Source organism: Bemisia tabaci, chromosome 4 (assembly GCF_918797505.1).
Source record: "Bemisia tabaci chromosome 4, PGI_BMITA_v3".
NCBI classification, from domain to species: Eukaryota; Metazoa; Arthropoda; class Insecta; order Hemiptera; family Aleyrodidae; genus Bemisia; species Bemisia tabaci.
This window is the reverse complement of record NC_092796.1, coordinates 54,407,463-54,426,823: the sequence shown is the minus strand read 5'-3', so window position 1 is coordinate 54,426,823 and position 19,361 is coordinate 54,407,463. Positions and strand designations below refer to the sequence as shown.

At 35.6% G+C, this 19,361-nt stretch overlaps 2 protein-coding genes across 2 annotated transcripts; both read left to right on the top strand.

Annotated features, from left to right (window-relative positions):
- Positions 1-332: 332 nt before the first annotated feature.
- LOC109034147 (MAPK regulated corepressor interacting protein 2) lies at positions 333-11,170 on the top strand. The gene is made up of 6 exons (XM_019047144.2): positions 333-772; positions 1,803-1,887; positions 2,329-2,441; positions 3,094-3,147; positions 4,035-4,088; positions 5,349-11,170. The coding sequence occupies exons 1-6, from the start codon at positions 721-723 to the stop codon at positions 5,417-5,419; spliced, it is 429 nt and encodes a 142-aa protein (XP_018902689.1). The 5' UTR covers positions 333-720; the 3' UTR covers positions 5,420-11,170.
- Positions 11,171-12,352: 1,182 nt separating this feature from the next.
- RpS6 (ribosomal protein S6) lies at positions 12,353-18,000 on the top strand. The gene is made up of 5 exons (XM_019047167.2): positions 12,353-12,493; positions 13,104-13,308; positions 14,497-14,642; positions 15,884-16,087; positions 17,743-18,000. The coding sequence occupies exons 1-5, from the start codon at positions 12,488-12,490 to the stop codon at positions 17,938-17,940; spliced, it is 759 nt and encodes a 252-aa protein (XP_018902712.1). The 5' UTR covers positions 12,353-12,487; the 3' UTR covers positions 17,941-18,000.
- The last annotated feature ends 1,361 nt before the right edge of the window (positions 18,001-19,361 follow it).

The following is a 19,361-nucleotide window of genomic DNA, read 5'->3' as shown; positions in this document are numbered from 1 at the left end:
TTGTCCACAGCATGGTTCTCCATGTGGGAGAGTGAAAAAGTTCAATCACTCCCAAGGCATCGTCTCATCTCTCAATAGAGTTTTCATGCATCTGATATTAAATTTTGTTTTTAAAGGGGATCGGATCGATGTAATTAAAAATTTTTAAGAGGATATAAGGGTGCAAAAACGTATCTGAGGTTCGATTAAACAGCAAAGAGTTTGAGTGCACATTATTTATATTTGGTTAGTTCTATTTTATATGCTTAGATTGGTAAAATACAGTGAACTTCCATTCCGTTTCCTTCAATTCCTTCCATTTCCGTTCCCATTCCATTCCATTTTGTTTTTTATCATTATCTATCACTATCAATCCTTCTTATCTAATCACAAGTCTCCCTTTTCGATAGAATTTTCTCTCTCACTAGAGCATTATAACTTCCCTTATAAGTTTGTGCGTTTAACGAAGTTAAAGGTCTCCTTTTTTAAATCGACAGTGACTAGCAGCTTGTGCGGCAAGAGTTTCTGTATTTACAAAAAGAAAAGAAAATATAATATTTCATCATCCGGTTCCTTTCTGCCGTTCCGGTTTTGATAATAACCAACGTGATTATCAATCGGTGAAAGATCAAAAGTGCATAATTGGCTAATTGGGCGAGCATATTATTTCTTCACTCTTTCGGTGTCAAATTTGTAATTTTAAACAAATTTCCTAGTGTATGCCAAATTTCTTCTCACATAATGTACACTGTTTCGAAGAATCCTATCAAAATTGTTGCGAAGACAAGGCGAGGTGAGAGACCTACACCATGTACTTTACATAAACCAATCCTGTTTTCATATCCAACATCATAAGATTTATCGCTGCCAATCAATTTAAAAATCAATTTTAAGACTGATTCTGCAGCTAATCTTCAATTTGATCATCATTATTCAAGTTACTTTCAAGGTTCGGGCACTACTATCCTATTCCGGACATGTGTCAATTGGTTCCAATGAAGTCATTACATAAACTTGAAGAAACACGTCCAATATTGGAAGCAAATAAAGTATTCATTTGTAACAGAATGTTCCATTTTGTCAATTTAGTATTGTTAACTTTACAGGTGTGCTGAGCCGTAATTAGTGTGTTACGTAATGGTCAGTTTAGGCTAGTAGTCTTCTTGACCGCAATACCATCCCTCTAGCACATTTTGTCAGATGCCGTATTAGGTACCAGTATATTTGGCACAACAAGTATCATATAATATGATGTTCAAAGTTTAGAGTGCACTATAAGAGCATGATTTGACTCCCTCATGTCTGTATACTCCATCTATAATTGCTTTTGCTCAGCACACATGGCTTGAAACTTCAATTTAACCTTATGAACTACTGAACACAAGGAATTGAATCTTAAAATACACAGGTCCGGTGGTTTTTTCAGTGTCATACTTTTATTTCAAATTTGCGGCTGAAGTATGCACAGGCAAACTCTACCTAAACAGTGCTTATGTAGGGGTCAAAAGTCAAATGCACTTTGGTTAGATGTCAGTAACAAGGTACAGCTTGATCTTGGCATTATAAAACCATCTAACCGAATACTATCGAATTGAACGACATATAATTTGGATAATGGAAAGAGTGGTAGTTCTGTCTTTCCTGTTCCTGAAATAATGTTGTATTTACCCATTTTCTTGTGGCTTGCAAGTTCCCTGAATTCTAGAGAAAGATTATGTTGGCTTTAAACAATGACTATTCATAAGACTTTTAAATAATTTATGGATTTTATCTTAATCATATTACATTGTGTCAAGTGAACTTCTGTTTTGAAAATGTTTTAGGTATGATGCAGAATCTTGATAGGCTAGATTCACTGAGGGACAGTTCGAAGAAATCACACGATAACGACAATGGAGAAATAATCAGGTAAGCAGAGATTTTTGTATCATGGCAAGGCAAAACTAACTAGCAAATGTGTTCTGTTTGTACCTAGTATTTTTTTCCTCCATTGTTTATAATAATTGCAGCATTTCAGGCAATGTAGGATTATCCTAAAGATTGGCAAAAATGGCTATATTGCCATAATTTAGAGGACAAGTCATCTCCTTTGCAAAAGAAAGACTTTAATGATTATTCTTCATGTGAAATACATAGGACTCAATGTCAGTTCGTATAAAAACTCATAGTTCACCTTCTGAGTTATCATACTTATCACTTAATACTGTTTGATAATGTAACACATTAATCTAACACCAGTAGCCCTACATCAAAATTACCAGTTCAGTAACCAATAAATTGACTGCAGTTTATATAGTTTATCTCATGTTATTGTTGTGATGCTCATATGGAGGAAATTTTTTGTTCCAGTGAGCCCAAACCAGTATTTCAGCAAAGCAGCTCGAAGAAACCTACCTGCTTACGAGCGCAGCAAGCTCCAATTAGCCCACAGCATGAAGAATTAATTAAATTCATCTATGAATGTGAGTTGTTATCAAAGCAATGTGCTATTACTTATTTTTAGGAAGTTTGCAGAGCATTTCATCCATTCATATCATGTTAGTTCTTGAAACTTCATGTCATTGAGGGAATAATTTTAACCACAATGGAAGCTTAAATGAAGTTGTCGCAAGAAAGTGCAAGCAACAAAAAACTGAATGGAGGTGATACCCAGGGTTTCATTTTAATTTGGTCTTTCCTGTTGGATGCAATTTGCCTCTCTAGTAAAAAATCAAACTAAATGGGGTACTCACTACTCATGTGCTAAGCAGGTCCAAATTGGAGAGATGAATGTAATTAATATTTAGTTTGAGGTGTAATCTTCGTTTCACAAGTAGAAAATGCTTCTTCTTTTCAAAACAAGAGCAAAAAGAACATATTGAACATACATTGGATGCCTTTAAATGAAGATAAAGGCGTATATTTTTTAAACTTGGAATCATTCTAAGCCCCTAATCTTCTGGGGGGAGGGCGGGAGGGAGGGTGTTAAAAAATATATGAAGTTGTCAAAGGCAGCATTTTTATTTAAGTCTAGATCCTTAATCATGCCCTGTCCAGAACTTTCCTGTATCTTTCTATAGGAACCGTGTCATCTGTTTTCTCTTTTTTTCTAAAAAGTTCTTTCTATGCTTTCAGCTTGGAATTCAATCTGTAAAGAATGTAACACTAGCTCAGAAGAATCATCGGACAGTAAGTTTTCCATTAATCTTTTTCTGGGATAGCAACATTTAAAGCCTCCCCACTGTAATTTTAGTCATTTTTAGTGAGTTCAGCCCATTAAAATCTAGTTTACAAGAGCCGTGTAAAATCAAAGACGCATACTGCAAGCATCTATAGTGTGAACCATCTCATCATTTTGATTGGAGTTCTTGATTACCACTTAAAGCTCTTATCATAATTGTATTTACTAAGGAGAGTATAGATTTACAAAGACCCAGTTAAAAAGGAAGAAACCAAAACAGAAGTTTGCTGTGTGACCTAAATGTTGGATTCTTAACAGGGAGAACGTAACAAGAGCTGTAGTTTGTTCATCCCAGGCAGCAGCCTTGGAATTATCAACATGTTTTAAGTGACCAATGAGCAACCATGTAGATGCTTTGGCTTCAAATTGAGCACTCAACTTTTGTTATTTTTTTCTACCTTTTTGCCAGGGCTTTAAACTTTTCACCTTTGTAGTTTACTGCCTAATTGCAAGTGGTGATGTGTAAGTAGTGGTGCTGTCGATCCCTAAACTTGAAAACATTTCATACCAATTCAGTGACAAGATTTACTGATTTTTTGGGGAAAATCTTGTATTTAGGTTTGGGAGACTTAGCCTTGCACCAATTTTTAATGAAAAACCTGATTACTGTTATTAATTTCTCTACATTTTTGTAATTTACCCTCCCTGCTTTAAGAATATTGACGATACTTATGTGATAACATTTCTGTGCTTTCCGTCCTAAATTTCTAATGAAGAATAAAAATGATGATTGGCAATTTAAACTACTTTACCAGTCTACCTGTGGGTTCTTTTATTTTATGACAAAAAGTGTGTTCAATTTTTTTTTTTTTTTTTTTTTTTTTTTTTTTTGCAGATACTCAGTCGATATGTTACTACGATGATGGAGAACCAAACCCTAGTTTACAAGGTAAAGTCAAGCCTCTTAATTTTTCTTTTTTAAATAGGAATAATAAAATTTTAAAAAAGTAGCAAAGACCAGACATAATTTAGTTCTGTTAAGCGGCTCAGATTAATGCTTGAAGATTAAGGCATGCTGTTGTAGACTCCTCATTCTCCTGTTGTGGCAGTGAGGTGACGGAGAGTGCATGGAAGAGTTCATTTCTAGCACAGTATTATTTGATTGCTCGCGTTATCGACCTTGCAGCTATATTGTCATGATGCATTTCCTTTACATTGCCAAAGAGCTATCATAAGAGCCCAGAAACCTTTTCTCACAATGGACCACTAGACAAGGTACGAATTTAAGCATTCTGATACATGTTTCTTAACCAGAATTTGAGGTAGAACACAATTCGCGCAACGAAAATTACTGAAACCAACTCCTAACGGAGATATTAACATTTTTATTTCACATTGGTTACGAGGGATTTGAACTGCCCGCTCACAAGAAACTCAAAGCTCTACGTGAGTCAAATCGCGCACTACAACGGTTTCAGCAAGCTTCTCAATCGAGCAATGTTCATTTCCCACCATGTGTTTTTCAAACTATAAGTAATTTGCTATAGCTGAGCCAAAGTGTCAAGATTGAGGTTGCCAGATTTTTATATCGCAGAGACTGTCATGATAACGTTTAGCGCGCGATGTGAATCACGTAGAGCATTGAGTTTTCATGAGCGGGTGGTTTCAATTCACGCACCAAGAATCATTAAATATCTTTGAAAGGAGTTGATTTCGGTAATTTTCGTTGTGCGCGTCGTATTCTTCGTGAAATTTTAGTTAAGAAACATGTATCAGAATGCCGAAATTCGTACCTTGTCTAGTGGTCCATTGGTGAAATGACTCATAACTCTATGAACAGCTCCTAACTCCTAATCTATCATTATTCCTCATCAGGTACCTGATATACCTAAATATTTCTTGAATAAAACTGCCATAACATCTTTAAATATCAGGACGTACATGAGCAAGAGTCTGCACTACAGAAAGTAGCAGGCAAGGGGCAGAGTCAGTGACTGACTTCAGGTTTTGTTTAAGAAATTAAGTTCGCAAATGAGTGTTTTATTTCTAAAGGAGAATTTTCATCAATCTTTTTCATAAATCTAATATTTGCTGAATTTTTTGCTTCGTTTAAAATAGTAAATTAGAGATATTTCATCGCAAAGCCTTTGCCAACGATACTTTTTCTCATGTTCAAAGTATGATTGTCTAATTTTGTGTTTGGTTTCAGACTTCAAACCCATTGATCTTGAGTTGTGGTGGGGAAAGCAGCTTTTCAACACACTCATGAATTCCTCGTAGTTTTCCATTTGTATCTGCCTAGCTAGTGAACAGATCGCTGTATTTTTTTATTAGAAATTTAAAAGTGAATTTTGGAATTTTTTAGTTTCAAAAAAGGAAAAGAAACAGAGTGCCTGAATGTGCTCCTCAAATTATCTTCTCCTTCTTTTTATCCATGAATTGAATGGATTTTTCTGTGTCTTTTTCCCCCTTTTTTCATTGTTATTTAAACTGAAACAGTTTGTTAGTTTTTGTGATAGTGCATTGTTTAGTTTACATTAAACAGGTTTTGTAAATAGGTAAATTTAGACCTGGGGTTAGAAAAGAATGGGCAACTGTCACATCAGAAAATGGCCGCATTCAACATGAATTCATGTTGTATTAAATGGGCCAACTGATGATTGATGCACTCAGGTTGATGTGAAATTTGTCCATTATTTTCTTTCCTCAGTTCTAGCCTAATGTTATTCGGTGCAAATGATTCTAGGAGCAAAAAAAGCTTAGCGTACTCTAAATTTTTTTTTTTTAAAAAAAAAAAAGAATCACAGTAAATCAAAATTAACTCAAATTAAATATCAAAATAGTGATGCTTTCACTATTTTCCCCCGGCCAAGGCTATTTTGTCTTTTTACCAAAAATTACATTGTAAATGGTAGTGCATTAGTAGAGTTTAGTTTTTAGTTGATCTTTTACTTTCAGCCGTAGAGCTTGTTTTGTTTTTATTTGATTTTTTTCCTCCTATTGAAGCAGGAATTATTTTTTTAAATATATCAGGTAGTAAGAATATTAAGGTTGTTTAGTGTGTGAAGGGAGTGGTTGGAGGAAAAATATCCGAGATTACATATATACAAATCAGTTTGCAGAGTGACAGCGGTTACCCTTTTGTCCTGTAAACTTTGAATGTAATATTCTAAAATTCAATCTATGTTTGCCATTGAAGTTTGGTTCAGGATTGAGTTTATGACTTGAATCTAATAATGCAAACATAGCTCAAAACATTAACTTTAGAGGCTGTGCATGGATAACATAATGCATTTTGGAAGAGAAGAGGTTCAAAAACTTTATCTTGAGTTCACTAGAAGGAAGGAGGTTATACTTGACTCGGAATCCAAATTTAAAAGATAGTGTAATTTTTGGGGAGGTAAAAGTTACGGGTAAAATTTCATCCAATATCTGATGATATTGGAGGACCCCTTATCTTATGAGGTGCATGTCTGTTAAAATCTTATGTAATGCTGCTGAGATTTCAACCCTTCATATACATACATATTTCATCTCTAATAACACAAATTGCTCATCCGGCTATTTTCTTTGTCATCTTGTTTAAACAGGTTTCTCAAAAGGTATCTTTTGTGAAATCGGTAATTACTCCATTTTTCTTTTTTTTCGTCATTTGTTTTACCAATTTTTTTCATTCAGCAGAGAACCATGAAGAGAGAACATATGTTTACAGCCTCTTTTTACTGCGGTATGAGACTAAAATCGATTAATCTACTGTTTATCCCAAAATCACCCCAGCGGTTGCCCTACTTCCTCTCTTGTCCTCCTTCACAATACAAATGAAGGTGAGAATATTTGACAAGTTAGTACTTAGAAAATGTGTTTGCTTTAAACAAGCTTTGCATGTGAGTGGGCAAAGATACAATTGGGACCTCAAGACAAAGATATTCTTACATATGATTGATAGAATCAATTGATAAGATACTCAAATTCACCTCTAGGAATATCAGTATGTGTATGGCTCCTAAAAAATGCCCCCTGTTATAACTAAGTCATAATGTCATACATTTCCCTTGTCTTTACTTAGCTAAATATTCTCTAAAAGTTTTCAGTCTTTGTTTTTGGCATTCTTATTTCCATAAAATGAATTCTTCCTATAAAGGACTCCAAGATGATTGCATTCTTTCTTTACGTTCATGTGAATTTCATGTATCAACAGTTTCGCTGGTGTGACCCTCAAATGTGTTATCTTAGTGGCTAAAAGATTATTTTTCAGTTTTATAAAGGGTTTTCATGTAAGTGCCAATAATAGTTTTTTTTAATAAAATATATTTGTAATAGAATAAAACCAATTACTTTTTTTGGTTAAAAAATTAATTGCTGTTTTTTATCGTGCCGTCTCGCACAGTTTCTCGGTTACAGCTAAAGCATTTCGCAGGAGAGTAATTTTCTTTAATGTTTTGTGTCAGTAAACTTTTAATGCACAATAATGTTCAAAGGATATTTGTCCTTTTAAATTTTCTTTTATTGACGGAAAAATGTGTATGAAGTAGGAACTTCCATCAGCTGAAAGAGATTTTTGAAGAAAATTGGGAAGGAACTGATTTGAGAACTACAAGCAAAGATGAAGGACAATATAAATTATAATCAAAAGAGTGATTGGTAGATTTTAAATGTATGAAGGGAGGAGGGGGGGGGGGATAAATAATTTGGAACTAAATTGACAGCTTTAAAATGAAAGAATAGAATTGAATCCAGTTTTCCAAAATGTTCTTTTTTGTGTAACTACATCTTTACTCGCTTCCAGGCACTTCATCATGACCATGTTTTTTTTTTTTTTATATTCATCACTGAACGTTATTTTTTCACAAGTATCTTACCCTATGATCTTCATATGATCCATCTCATTAGTTTAGTCTAGAGATTTTGTTCATTTTAGTATTTAAGTTGAATGTTTTGTTGGAAAGAAGTTTTCAGAAATTCAAATGACTTTTGCGACGGTGTAACATTTTATTTAGTCTGACTTCTGTAATTTGTTTTTCCTTTTTTCCAGTTATGTTACTCTCTTAATTAATTTTTTACTGAATTTTATTTTGTGGGGATTCTAATCAGAGTTTTAAGATCATTCTTGTAACAATCTTTTTGTTACCTCAATAACGGTGCTACTGCACCATCGATGTACCTGTTAATTTTAAAACTTATGTTTTTTGCGTGGCTTACTTTGTTTTTATGCTTGTTTCTTCCTTTTTTTAATCTTTAAACAGAGTTTATTCCCATATTCTCTCAGTCTTTTATAATAAAACATAAAGAATATACCAAAAACTTGCTAAGAAAGTTGCAACTATGTTGGTTTTATAATTTCCCACTATTTGAAGACTGGCCATTCATGCCATATCCATAGGGCTGAGCAATCATTGTCTTTCGTCTAGTGTCCTCTTTAGTTTCTCCTATGCTGACCAAGCAGAGAATGTTTTTTCGTTCCCGCCATACCATTGTCTTAAATCCTCCTTAAGCCCAGCAAAAAAGTCTTGAATCCCTTGCGTAAACTCTACGATCAGCGATCTATTTTGTCGAGAAATTGTTGAAACCTGTTTGAATTGAGGTATTTTTACAACTCTGTATCAAACCCTTTAGTGTACAATCAGGTAGGTAGGCGATTTAACCATTAGGTAAATCAAACACTTGAAGGCTTCCATTTACTAGGAAGGTGATTCCTAAGTCCAGCACCAGGCATCATTTTTGTAACCTTCCAACAAATCGAGATAGACTCAAAATTTTGTGAGTGCTTCTAGGTCAAAGAAAATGACTCATGCGATCTCTGAAAATTTTAGAAGGACCACCCTAAAAAATTTCAAGGACCTTGGGGTTACAGGGGTGCTGTAGGACTTTTTAATCACCCTATATGTACAATGACTGTGTCATTCTCTCAGCTGAAAAATTTTGTTGACAGTTTTGATTTCAAGCTCATGAATTTTGTAAACCGTGTCTTAAGAAGACCTTTTGTTGTGGTGTATTTCATTTACTATTTTATTGTCAATTAAGTTTCATAGAGAAGCATATTTAATAAATTTAGTTATTTCATGATGTAATTTCCTCTACGTTTCAATGATGAAAATAGGAAACCATGTATCTTAATTGCAGTGGGGTGGGTAGAAGTAACCAAATTAACCGTTATTTTCTAAATTTTCAAAAAGACATTATCCAATTATTTTGGACGAAATTTTTTAGATTTTACCCTTAAAAATATAGGGTCAGGGACTACTTACAAGAATAACGTCCAAAAAGCATGCATGATCTTTTGTAATTCGACAAACGGAGATAGCTGTTTTTCTAGTTTTATCATTGATGTGTACATTTTTTTTTTTTGGTTGTAAGTAAAACTAGACATAGCCTGTTCCTTTTTTTTTTGGCTCAGCTGTTATAAGTTCCTTTGTTATCTAATATAGTGAATTACAACCATTTTCACCTCAGAACAGTCAAGATTTGTCCAGTCTTGTCCAGGCCTACCTTCGTTGAACAGAACCCTCTTTTTCAGAATTTGTGTCTTTTTCAATCAAGATTGTTCAAGTATGATTTTTTTCTATAATGAGTTAGCGAAAATTATGGATGTGCTTTTTTTCATAATTCCATGAATTTCTGTTAAAACATATTGAGAGACAGATAAGTCAAAACTACGGTAGTTTTGAAGGAGCCTCAAAAATTAAGCAATGCTCTTTGCCTTGAGTCCAGTTGAGAAAATGGCCTCCACATATTTTATTTGCCGTTACCTGAACATGTAATGTTGTTTTTTTGGTTTTTTAAACAATCTTAATGAGAAAATCGTCTGTTTTTCACTTTAATCTTTTGTTTAATTATCTTCTGTAATTTTTATCATTTATCTTAAATTGTTTGAGTTTATTGTATATCACCTAACTTTGTAACTTCCACCGAAAAAGTTAGGTACTTGCATTTGCTTGAAACCATAAAGAATGTTTTTGAAATCAACATGGAGAGCAAGTCATTCTGAGGAAATTGGAAAGCACTCCTGAAAAATTCATGATGAAGTGTCAATGGTGGTCATCACTGTATATGTATTGCGTTACAATGACTCAGAATTTTCTGCTTTCTTAAATTTTTTTCTTTTCTTCTAAAAAGAAACCAAAATCTTAAATTTCATTAAACTTCCAATTAGCCTCTCATTTTTGCAGATGAAATGTATGTGACTGTTTTCAGGAAAAGGTACTTAGTGCCAGAATATTAAATATTGAGTTATTGTTTTCCAACCTTTTTGGGATTGAGGAAAGCGATGAGCATGTTTAGATCTTTTAAAAAATTGGCTCTGCAGAGTTATAACTTGACATTTATCTTTTTAATTTAAAAATTGATAATTTGATTCAGTTGCAAAATCTCATGTCAGGATACATGGAGAGGTCTTCATCTAAAATTTGATTACCAATTTTGATGAAACTTCACAAAAATATCCCAGGAGGTGTCTTTTACCATGAGTGACCGTCTAATGAGAAAATCCAAGAACAGTATTTTGTTCCTAATTCAGGTTTTCAAAGTCAAGAAGAATTATTAAATTTAAGCTGAGCAATCCAAGCATGTATTTGTTTCCTACTTAAGCATTCAACTTAGAATAGTGCGATAGAGATTGAGAGAGTGCGAGAAAGCAAAATTAGGGTGGTGTTGTCAGTTTTCAGATAAAATTTCCTTACCTTTTTTACCCTGTATCATTACACACTTGTTTTCTTAGGAACATAATTTTGACCAACAGTTAAAATTGATCTTTAAATTTTGATTTGTTGGTTAAAACACTCGGCTAAATACCACGGCATCAGCCTATCTAAATTGTCTGAAAAAAAAAAAAAAATACAATAGAAACTGTGAATTCTTGAAGTATTTATAATATTTATTTAGCTGTGAATGTTTTACGTATTTTTACGCTAACCATTTTTTGCCCCTTTTCAAATTTGAAATGACAATTTTTCTCTCCAACCAAGTTGTTAAAGCTTTAATTTGGTTTGTTGTACCCTTTTAATCACTGCATAATACACTTTTTCATCCCATCAATTTCTTGTTTGTTTTTGAACACCTAATTTGAGTCTCTTTTTTGTAGGTATCTCCGTGTTAATGGAGAAAACAGTTTCATGACTTCCTATTAAAATTTTGCCCTTACATATAAAAGTACACTTAAATAGACTTTTCAAACTAAACTTGAAAATTGTATTTCTGTACATCGCACCTTGTCTTCTGAATATCAGTGCTGAAAAAAAAGTCAGGGAAGCCTTGAAAAAATTAAGCCGAGTCAATTTCCATTAGGAAATTAAGTAGACAGGAAGTCTGCAATGTCGCAAACAGAGGTATCTATGCATTCCTGCAGTTTCACAGCTGATGTGTAATTCTGGTTTTTCATATTACTTATGTAAGGCCTGGGTTTACATGGTTAAACTTTTTGCTGTGGTTTGACAAACTAATTTTGCAATAGTTTGAAAAGGGCTAGGCTGTTTGGACTCACAATCAGTCCAATCTGCCCATTACTTAATATTAGGTGATCATGTGTCGGAAGGAGGGTGAATGGGAGTGCTCCCTTAATGGAAAATTCAATGAAATTTTTATTTATTTCTTTATTTATCAATTCATCAAAATATATTTTCATGAATTACACAGAAAGAAAAATTAAAAAAAAAAAATAAAAAAAAAAAAAAAAAAAACAGGAGGCAAACCCCCAAAAGCACCTGCTTGTAAGGGGGCTCCCCTAATACCCCCTCCTGAATTGATTTGTCTCTGTGAATAATGCATTGTAACAAACTTCAAAATGCTTTTATTAATAAAGTTTGACCTTGAATGTCTTATCTGAACTACTTATGAAAACAAGAGAATTCAAAATAGCCGAATCAAACGCACCACAAGAACACGTCCAGTGGAAATATGGCTAAAATTGAATTTTAAAAAAAAAAAAAACTAAATCGAGACGTTTCGCCCAACCTCTCGGGTACTTATTGGTCACCTCACGTAGTAGCGAGACCCGTCTTTTGAATCATGTCTTGAAAATGTCTTGTTCGATTAGCAAAAAATTTTCATGATGAATTCATTAAGTTAATTTTAATTTACTGGGCTTCACTCATTTCTTGCTTCGGTGCCTTGAACAAGCGCTTGACCGTCTGCAAAAATTCGTTCTTTCAGAGTAAGATCAACAATGCGCACGCAGTGCGGAGCGTGAGCATAATCTCCGTCGATTTGAAATTTCGCGGCATAAAAGATGCAGTCGGTGAGAGAGATGAGATCCAGGATTTCATCGATCACCATTCTTAACCTCTCCCGCGTCCATTTCCTTCATGTTGTGAACACGTCGGCTGTGAAGGAGGCGCACCGCCGCAATATTCGAAGATGAAGGTAAATATTCACTTTTTATCCCAATTTCTCAATATTTTCTCTTCTGATTTATCTTTAAAGTCATGCAGCTCATGTTTAATATTCACGGATTGAAGGATTGCCATTTCTCAAATGGATAAATTTATGGCCTCATGAGCCCACCCTATCATGGCGATCTCGTATGCCTTTTTCATGCCGAAGGTTTCCAGCTTTCCTTCCTCATTGGATGTGGGCTTGATGTTTCAGATTATTTCTCTAAAAAATTCTCAATCCACGCGCAGGGCTCAGCCACTGAAACAACCCCGTCCATTTAGTTCTTATCTTTGTCCCACTGCTGCTTCCCACTTTTTCTGTCACTTCTGAACTCCTGGACTTACTGAAGTACTACTTATATTGTAATTCTGCGAAGAACTGAGTGTTCCAGTCCGTAGACCTGATCTGATCACCAATTAGCAAGTGGCAACGTTTTTATCCTAGTTTTACATGAAGTTGAACACAATTCTACGTAACTATTGTCACCTTACAAATCTGAAACAGGTCCTGGCTCTTTCTCACTCAATTTTGACAGCTTTCTTAGATTGCTGATTCTACTCATCAATTTTGTTAATTTATTGACTGTTTCTCTTTTCAGTTGAACGTGAGCTATCCCGCCACGGGATGCCAGAAATTATTTGAAATTGTCGATGACCACAAGCTTCGAATCTTCTATGAGAGGCGAATGGCTCAGGAAGTCCCGATGGACACCGTCGGTGACGAATGGAAAGGCTATGTCGCCCGCATCACTGGAGGAAACGACAAACAGGGTTTCCCCATGAAGCAGGGTATCCTTACCAATGGTGAGTACTTGCTTCCAATTTTCATTTTCATTCTGTTTCTTCCGCAATAGTGCTGAAAAGAAACTTGACCAAGGAATGTATGAGTTTCAATGTCAGGAATTATGTTGTTTAGTGCCCTTTAAAAACCAGCCTATTTGGCAGGGAAAATACAGTTCATCAGAGAGATCTTTCAGGCCTGTCGATGAGCAAGGTTGCAGTTATTAAGTATGTCCCCATCATGGCCCTGCCTAGTGATGAGGGACCCTCCATTGCTATCCAGGCAATGATGGATGTTTGTACTTCAGGGGATCGAACACTCAACTGTATGTATTTATGCTGCAAGGAGCTATATGCAAGTGGAAAGATGGGGTGTGCTCGTGCAAGCTGCACGAGAAAGAATGTAAAAGTGGATGTAGTTCCTTTTGAGAAAATGGTAAAGCAGGATTTTGCATTAAATCAAAAGGAACCGAGCGCCAACTCATGAGCCTTGGGCATGTGACAAGAGCCTCGTGGACAGAACTAATTAGTTAAAATAGTCCTGCTACCGATCTCCCCATCGTGTCCGGACTTAGTCGTTGCCCCTGACATCATTGGCGCCTTTAAATTTCCATTCATTCCTATGGTCCTCAACTAAGGAGCACATCCCATCTCTCCACTTGCACATTGTTCCATTTAGCATATATACGTACAACTTTTGATTCACCTTTTGATGGACGTTAACTAACGAGTTAGATATTTCATTTTTGGAACATAGCGGAGTTTTGCCCAGTGCACTGCCTGCAGCCCATCATCCTCTCAGTAGGTAGGCCATCAGCCGAATAAAGATTAGCGACTGTTGCTCTCTCATAATTATCCGTAAGGAAGTGTCGAATCTCGGAAAGTGAAAGTCTCCACCTGTTGCAGAGATGTCAGTGGGGGATCTCCTGTCTCTGGTTTTGCCAGATCTATAGAGGGATCACTACCACCTGTTCTAAATTGCTACGGGTAAGGTCATTCAGTGAACTTACCTGAAGGTGAGCAGGATACAAGGCAAGAGATCTAAAACCTCAACCCATTTTCAGCCATTTAACCCTTAAATCTCATCTGAAAATAAAGGATACATCAGTATGGGTAGTGGTGCAATATGCTCTAAAGATTTTAATTGTATCCTATTTGCATTCCTGCATTGCCTCGTTGGACCATCAATAAGTTAACCTTTTCTGTTTTTAGGTCGTGTCAGACTATTGATGAAGAAAGGTCACTCATGCTACAGGCCTCGTCGTGATGGTGAACGTAAACGTAAATCTGTCCGTGGATGTATCGTTGATGCTAACCTCAGTGTCTTGGCCCTGAAGATAGTCAAAAAAGGAGCTGAGGTAAGTACTGAAAAAATTTAGTAGAACATTATTTTAGACCTACTTGAATTAATCATACACCTTGTTTGGAGGAAGCAGGTGTGAAAAAACTACCTGCAGCCCGGTTGTTGAAATTTATGGTATGACAAGAATCGAAAATCGATTTATTGCATGGAGCAGATAGGGCTATGTCCTGTCTTATTTTGCCGACAAAGCCAGCTAAAGTTTCAACAAGCCGGCTGCTGACCACACCACTGTCTGGGTCCTATAAATTGAGAGAACCCATGAGAAAATTGGTGTAGTTGTAAAAACCCTGTTGGATTTTTCAGAAACTTGTGGTTTGGTAGCAGAACAGTTCATTTAAGGGGCAAATAAGTTTTTCTAATTTCTAGTCTCTTGGGGAAGCTTTAATGAAATTAGTTTCTATTCATACAGAGGAAAGTTTGCAACTTGCAGCACCAATGCCAAATTAGCCTTTTATCTGCATTGTATTCGTTTTTGAAGAAAACTAGCTGGAAGTCTAGCTTAATTTAAGTTGTCTCGCATGTTCATACTTTCTGGAGTCAGGATTCAGGAGGCCTCTGCTTCTCAGTTTACGACTTGACTCATGATAAATGCACTTCTACTTAGTAGTCCCAATTTGATAATTTTGGAGGGAGGGGCTTTTTAGATTTACAGCAATTTTTACGCAAGCAGGGAGTGATGATTCCCCTATCATTATCACCTACCAAAAACTCCGCAGGCTTTTTATGTCCAATGAATATCCTTGATCCATTGAATTGAGTTAGCACGTGTCCTCACGCACAGATAATTATGCCTTAATCCATCTAATAATCTGTCACACATAACTCTGTTACCTGTCAGGAAATCTACTTTTGGCAACACGGTTTTTCAGGTTCAGGAATTCATCCCCATTCTGCATTGACCAATTGGACCACGTAAAGTAAAAAGGACCCAAGCCACATCAGCTGTTGACAAAAATTGGACTTTTTAATTTTTTACATGTAAACGGTTGTGTGGATTTTAGAGCAGTATTCAGTGAATTTTTTGCACAGCATGAAGCAAATTCCTTAAAATTTTCAAAGGAATTTGCACAAATGTCCTCTTGTAAAAATAAATTGCCCAGGTAGATTTGGCTCGGTTCATTATATTAAACGCAGTCCAATCATTCCCTTTTTCTTGCCCGTTGCCTAATTTTCTCAATTGTCAACATCCTCTGTTTGAAAGCAGTGCCTCCTCTAAAAGTTGACTTTTATTTTCAGGACATTCCTGGCCTCACCGACATCTCTATTCCTCGCCGGTTAGGACCAAAGCGTGCTTCTAAAATCCGAAAGCTTTTCAATTTAACTAAAGAAGATGATGTCAGAAGCTTTGTCATCAAAAGACCCCTGCCAGTTAAAGAAGGAAAGAAGCCCAGGACAAAGTCCCCTAAAATCCAACGGCTAATCACTCCTGAGAGATTACAGGTAAAAACCAGTATAAAATTTCCACAAATCGCTTACTTAAATCCTAAGTCAAAATTCTGGCTTATGAGATTGTTTCGAACCCAATAGTCTTGTCAAAGTAGGTAAGCAGAGCCGATTGGACAAAATACAAGAGCCATTTTCTTTTATTGTTTTGTGTCGACAAAGAAAGAAAAACATTCCAGAAACACAATTTCTTCTGTCCTGCAATATTCTGTTCTATTTACACCTTGTCTGGTAGCTTAGTCACGTTTAGACCTGTATCCACTGAAGTATCAGTGGAATATCTATGTATGAAAGTGCCAGATCCAATGGTGATACATTAATATTTCAGACCTGATTTTCTCGACCCTTGAAAATTGCTTGTTGAAGTGTGTAATACTTGAGAGGTTGCAGAGAATATCTTATCAGAAAACATCTAAATATTGTCAAAACTGAATCTGTAAGTGTTTCGAGCAACAAAGAAAATCTGGCATCAATTTTCAAATGCACAGTTTTTACTATTTTTTTCTTGCAAATTTTGAATGTTAACCTCCAATAGATACTGGTCATTTCTCAAGAGGAGTTCACATTCAATAAGTTTGAGAATGTGCATCAGAAGATGTATTGTATGCTAGAATCAATATAATGAATCTTCTGTCTCATTGCTAAAGTCACTGATCTACCCTGAATTCTGATCCGCATCATGGGTGGCTGTTGGCACCTCTGGACCTGGTTTGGTCACAGCAACAGTGGAATGCGAGGTACAATTACGTACCTCAAATGAACTTCAGGATGTGTAGTTTGATCCAATTTTCATTTTCTTATCCGAGATACTTAGGTCAGGTCTGCCACATTCGGGGAAAACCTGCAAATGTCATGAAGTAACATCAAGTGTCAGATAAATTGTTAAGTTTCTATTTGCTCTCTAGAGTGGGTTTGATGTTGGAGCAAATAAATTTTGCCGAAAACTATTTCAAATTATGTCTTCTTAACCATCTGGCACATCTTCAATGGACCACTAGACAAGGTACGAATTTCAGCATTCTGATACATGTTTCTCAACCAAAATTTCAATTAAAAAACGATTTGGACAACAAAAATTACCGAAATCAACTCCTTACAACGATATTTAATAATTCCTAATGCTTGAATTTAAACCACCCGCTCATTAAAATTCAATGCTCTATAAGATTCACATCGCGCGCTAAACATTATCATGACAGTCTCTGCGATATAAAAATCTGGCAACTTCAGTCTTGACGCTTTGGCTTAGCTGTAGCAAATTGCTTATAGTTTGAACAACACATGGTGAGAAATGAACATTGCTCGATAGAGAAGCTTGCTGAAACCATTGTAGTGCGCGATTTGACTCACATAGAGCTTTGATTTTCTTGTGAACGGGCAGTTTAAATTCCTCGTAACCAATGTGAAATACAAATGTTAATATCTTCGTTAGGAGTTGGTTTAAGTAATTTTTGTTGTGCGAATCGTGTTTTACACAAAATTCTGGTTAAGAAACTTGTATCAGATTGCTTAAATTCGTACCTTGTCTAGTGGTCCATTGTCAGGTAAATGTCAGAAGAGAATCATGTTTTAAATTCTGTGGCAGTACTTACTGGTGTCTTTAACATAACCGTCTTCCCATCATTCATTCTTTCTCTTCTCCTTGTTTTCAGCGCAAACGTAGATTAATGGCCCTGAAGACCAGGCAGATCAAGAAGATCAAAGAGCAGAAGAAGGCATACCTTAGAATAGTAGGAAAACGTGCCCGTGACGCAGCTAAAAAGAAGAAGTTGGAAAAGAAGCGAAAGAGGTTGCTCAGCGAGTCCTCAACGACATCATCAAAAGCCTCCAAAAAGAAGAAGAAGAAGTAGACTGTTTTGTACATTTTTACACCTTGATAAAAATAAAATTTTTGTTTATTTTTAATCGGATCTCAGTTTTCTCTTTCTGCCGGATAATTAGTCCCACCTACGCATTAGATCAAAACCCAATTGAACCAGCAATTCATTTTTGAAGCGAAATAACTTGCACGACTATTTTATTGTAGAGAAGTTCATTTTGTAGCCCACCCATGTCGTCTTCAATTGAAACTTGATTGTCTTGTCAAGTGTATCGTTTTTAGACTACTTATGAAATTTACTCTTTAAGCGATAAATTCCTGATGAATAGGATGTTAAGTTTTGCTTCACCAAGAAGATTAATCTAGCAATCGGTGGTAGAACAACGTCTCAATGATTCAACAAATTCAATCAGAAAGGGTTCTGGAAGAAAGGCTTCAGAAACAAGGGCGGTTTCGTTTTTCTGATCTGTCTTATCTGGATTAGCAGGTAGCAATGGTCTTACGTATGTTGTATGTTACCGTGCGTGCAGAAAACTGCTGCTTGGAGAATCAACACACTTGAGGCCTTATTGTTGACTCGTCTTCCATAACCCTCCTCTGATAGTCAGCTTTCTCAAGAGAGAATGTAACTACTTTTCATGTTGCCAAAATTACCCATTATAAATTGCATTTTTACCATGAGAATCTCAGGCATCTTCAACTAAAAATTGCACTGATTTTTTTGTGATCTCGTGCAAGAATCAGAATAATTTTGTACCTAAATTGCACAGGCACATTCTTGTAAAAACTTAATCCTTTGAGTGAATTTTGCAACCTCCCTCTGGAAGAGTATGCAGTTACATTCTTTCATCAGGGAAGCAAGGAATTTTCAAATCTTGTATGACATGTGCTCTTAAAGTGAGCACATATCTCATTTGATGTAATTTATGATTAATGAGCATTCATAAATGAGTGCACAACGTTTGAGCTCGCCTGCAAGCTGAACTAATGATGATCGTCTCATTGTCAGATAGAAATGCTCAGATAACTAACTATTAAGTTCTGCTCCCTACAAAAAACCAAAATTAAAAATTAAGTAGCTCATTTAACAAGTATTCCAATGCTAATTCGCTTATCTCCTGTTGGTTCCTGTGTTATTGTATAGTACTACGTAGAAAAACACTCTTCATACAGTGATTAAACACTGTGTCGAATCAAAAGACACCGCAACTCAGGTGAGGGTTTTTGTTTTCTGAGGTATGCGATTAAAAAATTACTTATTCTCTCTGTAAAACTGATATGCAATTGGAAGAGATTTACATCCTTGTTGGCATTATGTAGCATTCAGAATTACACGATACTAGCCCTATGTGGACTTGGATTGAGATATGTTGCTCTCCTCCTCTTAAAAAACTCCAAATAAACTGAAAAATATTTTATTTTAATAATTTATCAGGTAGATTCGATCAGTTG

Excerpts from the sequence above, each read along its gene's own strand:
- LOC109034147 (XM_019047144.2), top strand. The coding sequence starts at position 721 with ATGTACACTGTTTCGAAGAATCCTATCAAAATTGTTGCGAAGACAAGG. Across the intron at positions 773-1,802 it reads TGTTGCGAAGACAAGGCGAG|GTATGATGCAGAATCTTGAT; the intron begins GTGAGAGACCTA and ends AAAATGTTTTAG. Across the intron at positions 2,442-3,093 it reads AATTAAATTCATCTATGAAT|CTTGGAATTCAATCTGTAAA; the intron begins GTGAGTTGTTAT and ends CTATGCTTTCAG.
- RpS6 (XM_019047167.2), top strand. Across the intron at positions 13,309-14,496 it reads GCAGGGTATCCTTACCAATG|GTCGTGTCAGACTATTGATG; the intron begins GTGAGTACTTGC and ends TTCTGTTTTTAG. Across the intron at positions 14,643-15,883 it reads TAGTCAAAAAAGGAGCTGAG|GACATTCCTGGCCTCACCGA; the intron begins GTAAGTACTGAA and ends TTTTATTTTCAG.